The 7225-nt window shown below is 37.1% G+C and overlaps 1 protein-coding gene across 1 annotated transcript; it reads left to right on the top strand.

Moving 5' to 3' along the window:
• Window positions 1–6190: 6190 nt before the first annotated feature.
• LOC139187832 (secreted RxLR effector protein 161-like) lies at window positions 6191–6715 on the top strand. Its single transcript, XM_070804436.1, has one exon. It carries the CDS (start codon window positions 6191–6193, stop codon window positions 6713–6715), a length of 525 nt encoding a protein of 174 aa, XP_070660537.1.
• Window positions 6716–7225: the final 510 nt, after the last annotated feature.

Genomic DNA, 7225 nt, shown 5'->3' on the forward strand with positions numbered 1-7225 from the left:
CCCATGACTTTCAAAGCCTAGTGAATGGTGAACCATGAGACTCTTCAACAACATTAAAGAGAATGAAGGATTTAAAGATTCATGACCCTTGAAGCTCATCCTTATTTACACAAGGGATTCACCCAAGTGGAGGGCCTTCAAGTCACCTCCTAGCTCCTTGGATCTTCCTTGTGATTTTCTTCCTTTTGATGCTCCTTTGCTCCTTGAGGATGTGAGGAAATGATCTCCAAAAGCACCAAAGATTTGGTGTCTCTAAGTCTCCACACCAAGGATGAGGTGTGAAGATGAAATGGATGACTTAGAGAATAAAAGATTGCTAGCTATCTCTTCCCTAAGTGGCCGGCCTCTTTTAGAGAAAAGGAGAGAAAGTGTTTCTCATCTTTGTCTCAAGAAAACCCTAATAAGGTAAAAGCTATAAAGATGCTTTTGTATCTCTTTTCTTAGGTGAGTGGCAAACTTGCAATTAAGCAAAACTTGCCACTACCCTTGCTATGGCCGGCCATCTTGTGTGATTGGGCTATTTGCCATATTTGTTTTAGTTGTCATACAACTTAAACATAATGGACCTAGTGGACCAAACCCTTTTGGACCCCGAAGCCCAAAACTAACTTAAAAGCCCAATACGAACCTTTCGTATAATTAATTAACTAATTAATTAACCTTGGCCATTTTTAATTAAACCATTTAATTACTTATCCATTTCATTTATATTTCTTCACTTTCATCCTTACTCGGTGTACGATCCATTAGGTTCCAATTAGGGAGGTAGTGGGCAATTGTTACTCTTAACAATCGATTGTGAATTGAAACTTCATTTCAATTTTCCCTTTGATTAAGATTAGTGTTTGCTAATCTTCAAGGCTTCCACAAACCATAAGTGACACCTAACAGCATGTCATGGCTACCCAAGCTAAATAGAATTGGTTGGAGAACCTATCCAGTTACAATTACAATGCAATACGGTCCTTCTTTAATACAATACTCTTAATCACATTGTTTGAGTGATAGTTTGTTTCATGTCTACTATCCAATGTAATACTTTTCTATATGATTCAATTGAATATGATTTGGAACATACTTCCTAAGTCATATTCGTATGCTTTGGCCAAAGACTCCCGAATCATATCTTAGAGTATTCTCCTTCCACCATGAAAGGTTAGAGATCCCTTGTTGTGCATTCATATGCCTACATGACTAGATATCTTGACCCCAACAATGCCGTGGACACTTTCGATGGAATGTCTTTGACATGATCAAAGATCAAGGACCTAACCATTAGACATCTACGATGCCTCAGGTCAAAAGATTACTTTGCATATTGCAACTAACGAGTTCTTACATGACATGTATGTTCGAACTCTCTTTTGATCGTTGTTCAGTGTACTCGATTACTCTTTTGAGCACCTATGTGTTTGTCTTAGTGTCCAACACTAAATGACTTGAGACTAGTCATACTCACGCTTGAGTTGACATAACACATACTAACCTTAGCGAATTGTCGATGCCCAATTGGCAATCCTATGGCTAGGAACATTTTAGGAATGAACATAAGAGAAAGGTCTTGTTAATCTAACTTACTTAAATCACTTATCTCTTAGATCAAATACATTCCTTGGATTCCCTTATTGCTTAAACACATGATACATTAAATAGTGATTAACAATAAGCTTTGCCCTTTATTAAACATATAATAGTTTAATACAATAAGTATTCCAAAAGCTATTACATCAAATGAGTGGCTTTGTGGGCATACTTCCAACAGTTGTGAATGTAGGTGATACCTCTTTCTTCCTCAGGGTAGAAACATATTGGATCCCAGTTAGGCTTTTGATACTTGCCTCCCCTGATGTCTTCCACGTGAAACACTTGGTGGCCAAACCTTAAAACTCGTTCACTATTTTTCATGGCCCTGTTGGAAGATTTAGATATGGGTGTGCCACCACTTATTGAATAAATCACATTCACTTGGCATTGGTTACGGTTATCCCTTGAAGGGTGAAGGAGGAATCGATCAATTTTTCCTTCACGCGCCAAAGTTTCAATATGATCACGAAGGGTGATACACTTCTCACCGTCATCGCCGTTATGTTCATGGTAGTAGCAAAACGTGCCCGTGTTCTTTGTGGGCTTGTAACCCGATTGCCTCGGCATTAGCTTCGGTATCAGGTGTGCTATGCTGGGGTAAATGGCCACGCATGTGGCGTTCAAAGGTGTGTATGTCTCATACCTCGGGGTAGGGCATGTCCTGACACGTGTTTAGCCTACTGTGTTGACTGCCTGGGGGCGGGCATTATTGTGGCAATACCCTTGGTTATCGCGATAGTGTCCTTTACTCCTTTTACTAAAATGAGACTGGTGAGGATGAAAATCTTTCCTTTTGCCCTAAGATTGATATGTCTGTTGACTTGGCGAAGTATTATGTAAGGCATGTGGAGACAAACGTAACAGAACACATGTCGATTAATCTATTACTTTGTCAACAGCAAAAGTATCCCATATCATCAAGGTCGAGTGCACTCTTGATTTGATGGACTTGTTATGACCCTCAAATTCTTGAGTCGGCCTTATACTCTGGAGGAAACCAGAAAACCCTCCAGCCTAGTTCAAGAATAAGCCTGTGGAAAGTTACTTCTTCAAAAGCAAAAGTATCTCATATCATCTCTTCTCCATTTGCTTCTCCTTATCCTTGTTGCTGTTTACAACATAAGGAGAATGAGAACAATCAACTGGAAGTGGAAGTCGAACCTCTGATCCAGGTTGCCTGCTTGGAAGTCTGATTGCTTACCTTGTCTGTTACCTTTTTCGGCAAATCTCCTAGCTCAGCGACTTGGGGGACTCCTACTATAGGGTTTGTATTGCACTTGACCAAGCCCGAAACTACAAGTAAGCTTCAAGTGAAATTGATACATTACCTTGTGCATCTTCATCGGTTAAAGATACCACCCATGGATGGAGGAAAAGTACTTCCAGAGAAGATGCCACGTCTACATATGAGATAGATAAGGCAAGTGAAAATGATACCACACTTTGGTACTTAGAAGTTTCGTGATTACTCAATGGCTTGGATCTTGTAAGTCCCCAACCGAGGAGCTTCCCTCACTTAAGAACTTAGGGGATCACTGTTTGTACCATACCTGACCAATCCCAAAACTACTAAGCACCGGTCAACGTTACACCGTCAAGGACCCAAAAAAGTTTCCCTCAAACCAAGAGGCCAATCACAGCGCAACACGTGTCGACATCAGAAGCCAATCATAGCACAACACGTGTCAACATTAGAAGCCAATCACAACACGACATGTGTCAATGTCAGAATGAAACTAGAAACTCTCTTCTATAAATAGAGATCATTTTCTCACAATATTTCCTGATGTCATTTGTACTAAATTATTCACTAGTATTCAAATGAGAGCTTAAACCTATGTACTTGTGTAAACTCTTCACAATTAATGAAAACTCCTCTACTCTGTAGACGTAGCCAATCTGGGTGAACCACGTACATCTTGTGTTTGCTTCCCTGTCCCCATCCATTTACATACTTATCCACACTAGTAACCGGAGCAATCTAGCAAAGGTCACAAACTTAACACGTTCTGTTGTACCAAGGTCCCCACTGATTTTGTGCATCAATAACACTAGAATAAAGATGAATCATTGTCTGCATATTTGGTTAGATTGTTTGATTTGATCAACCAAATAAGAAGTTATGGTGAAGAGTTAAGTAATCAAAGAATAATACATAAGCTATTAATTAGCCTTCCTGAATCATATGCAGCATTACATCTATGATAGACAACATTAAAGATTTATATACCATTCATGCTCAAGATGTGGTTGCCATTTTAAAGGGGTATGTGCAAAAAGGTTAAATAGGCATGGAAAAAGTAGCACTAAGAGAGCATTTGCTAGTATGAACATTTCATCTAAGTAAAATCGATTTAATAGTCAAACTAACAATGCCACCAAGTATCAAAAGAATTTCAAAGCAAAAGAGAAACAATGGGGAAATAAGGTTTTTGTTCTTGTGAAAATTGAAGTTGTTGGTACTGAAGAAAAGGGAAATTGTAAGCATTGTGATAAACTGCACTATGGAGAATGCTAGTTCAAGAGTGAGGTCAAATGTCACAAGTATAGTAAATTTGGTCATTTTGCCAAGAACTGCAACTTGAACAAAATATTGCAACAAGTTAACTTTGCTCATTAGGTAGAAGAAATTGGCAATTTGTTCTATGCTAGTCATTCAAATGAAGTCAAAAAATACAAATGATGTGTGGTATATAGACAGTAGATGTAGTAATCATATGAAATCTAGAAAAGGTTTGCTTGTGGATATCAATAGAAATATGAAAGCCAAAGTCCAAGAAGGCACTAGAGTTTTGGTGGATGTTGTAGAGAAAGGAACCTTAGTTATTAAAACAATGAAGGGCAAAAGATATATAAGAGAGGTGATGCTTGTACTTGGTCTTGCATAAAGCTTGTTGAGTGTAGGCCAGATGATAGAACTTGGTTATTTTATTCTATTTGGTGATTATAGAGTGGATGTGTTTGATAATAGGTCACTGAGCAATCTTGTGGTCAATGTCAAACAGAAGAAAAATGGGTGATTTCCATTAATCTTTAGCACAAGCAAACAACTTGCTTTGAATAGTTGTGTGCAACAAAGTGTAAAGATATAGCACAAAAGGTATGTACATCTCAACTACATAAGTCTCAAGCTTTTACAAGACCAAGAAATGGTATTGGGTTGCCTGAAATCCAAGAGAGTGAAGAAGTCTTTCAAGGTTGTGCTCTTTGAGAAAATCACAAATTTATTTCCCAAGGAATCTTCTTAGAGAACAAAAGAACAACTTGAATTGGTGCATTCAGATGTCTGTGGTCCTATGCAGGTTCCAACCATGAATGGAAACAAGTATTTCCTCTCATTCATTGATAACTATTCAACAATGTGTTGATTTACTTTGTGAGAAACAAGTCTAAAGTATTTGGGATTTTTAAGAAATTCAAAGCTATAGTAAAGTTAAGTAACTGCTCATTGAAGAAGTTAAGAACAAATAGAGAATGAGAGTTCACTTCTACATAGTTCAATGAGTTATGTGAGTCACTTGAAATTGGAAGACAAATCACTTTTGCATATACTCCGGAGCATAATGGATTTGTAGAAAGAAAGAATAAAACCATAGTTGAGATGGTTAGAAGCATGTTGCATGAAAAGGGTCTTCTTTACAAGCTTTAGGGTAAGGCTGTCAAAACTACTATCTACTTATTGAATAGGTGTCCTACAAGAGTTCTAGATAATGTAACACCCTTTGAAATGTATAGTGGAAGAAAGCCTGGGATTAAGCATCTCAAAATATTTGGGTCAGTTTGCTACTCACTAATTCCAAGAGCTTTAAGGCACAAATTGGAGGAGTGAAGTATAAAGGGGATCTTCATTGGCTATGGTTCATGTGAAAAGGTATACAAAATTCTCAATACCTTAACAATGAAAGTAATAGTGTTCAGAGATGTGATATTTGATAAGAATGGAAATGGAACTGGGAAGAGAAAGAAGTCAATGAAATTTGTGTTCCTTTAATTTCAACTGAGAGTGAAGAGATATGAGAAAATGAAGAAGATAGTGTTGTTGTTATACCTGAATTCTTGACTAGATTATGTTCACCAATCTCTTGTGAAGCCTTTAACTCTTAGAATACAAGTATGTAAGTTGATTATGATAATCCACATGAGTATGATACAACTCCATTAAGATGGAGAAATCTCAGTGAAGTGTATGAACATTGCAACTTATGCATTATTGAACCCAAGAACTTTGATGATGTTGCACAAGATGGTGCTAAAAAAATTGAAATGCAAGAATAAATGAATATGATTGAGAAAAAAAAGACTTGGGAGTTGATAAATAGTTTACTTGACAAGCCTGTGATTGGAATGAAGTAGGTGTACTAAGCTAAGATGAACCTAGATGGGTCAATCTAGAGAAATAAAGCAAGATTAGTAGCAAAAATGTATGCACAGAAGCCTGGACCTGACTATAATGAAACCTTTGCACGAGTGGCAAGGTTGGATACAATAAGAACATTGATTGCTCTTGTTGCAAAGAACAATTGACAAGCTATGTCAACTAGAAGTTAAGTTAGCATTTTTGAATGGTATCCTTTAAGTTAGCACAATTGACAAATAGCCAAATACCATGTATGCTTCCTGTTTGCTTGCAAGATTCATGCATTGTGCAACAAATAAACACTATGGAACTGCTAAGAAAGCTTTGAGGCACATCCAAGGAACATTGGATTATGGCTTGGAGTACAAGAAAGGCCAAGGAGCTGTGTTGTTTGGATTTTGTGATAGTAACCAAAGTGGCTCTGAAGATGACATGAGGAGTGTATTTGGTTATGCTTTCACATTTGGAAGTGGTGTATTCTCATGGTCATCTATTAAGAAACACTGTGTTGTTTTTTCAAATGCAAAGGTAGAGTATATCAGTACTACAGAAGCCACAACACAAGCTACTTTGATGAGATTTGTTTTGGAGGATTTTGGTGAAATTCAAACTATGGTAACACCTTTGAACTATGACAATACTTTAGCAATTGTCATCGCCAATCATATCTTTCATCAAAAGACCAAACATATCAACAGGAGGTATCATTTCATTAAGGATGCTTTGAAAAATATAGTTATTGATCTGGTATCTATCCAACCAAAGAACAGGTAGCTGATGTTTTTACAAAATCTTTGGCTAAGGATCAATTCTGCCATCCTAGAGAGTTATTGGGAGTGAAATCAGTTCACAATTTAGGAGGAGTGTTAATGTGTAAATCGAAGAACTTATTTTGAGTGTTTACGCCACACAGTTGTCAGTTCATATTCAGTCACAATTAATAGGCTTTACAATTAACAATTTAGCATGTTTGTGTGTTTATGAGAACTTATGAAATGTTATGTTTGCTCTGCTGTAACTTGTCATTTTGTTTCTTCCACAAGCACCCAATAACTTTTGATATTGAAAATAAAGCCAATACACTAGTACACACAAACATATAACTCCCACATCCAATTTTAAGTACCATGTATGTACTCATCTCACTCTCACAACTAAGATTTAAAGGCATTGTCGGATCATTTGAGAACAAAAAAACATGTACTTAACCCACTCCCACAACTAAGCTTGAAAGACTTCTATGATCAATTGTGAACCAAAAAACATGTACTTATCCCACTCCCA

The sequence above is a fragment of the Malus domestica genome, chromosome 09 (assembly GCF_042453785.1).
Source record: "Malus domestica chromosome 09, GDT2T_hap1".
Classification (NCBI taxonomy): domain Eukaryota; kingdom Viridiplantae; phylum Streptophyta; class Magnoliopsida; order Rosales; family Rosaceae; genus Malus; species Malus domestica.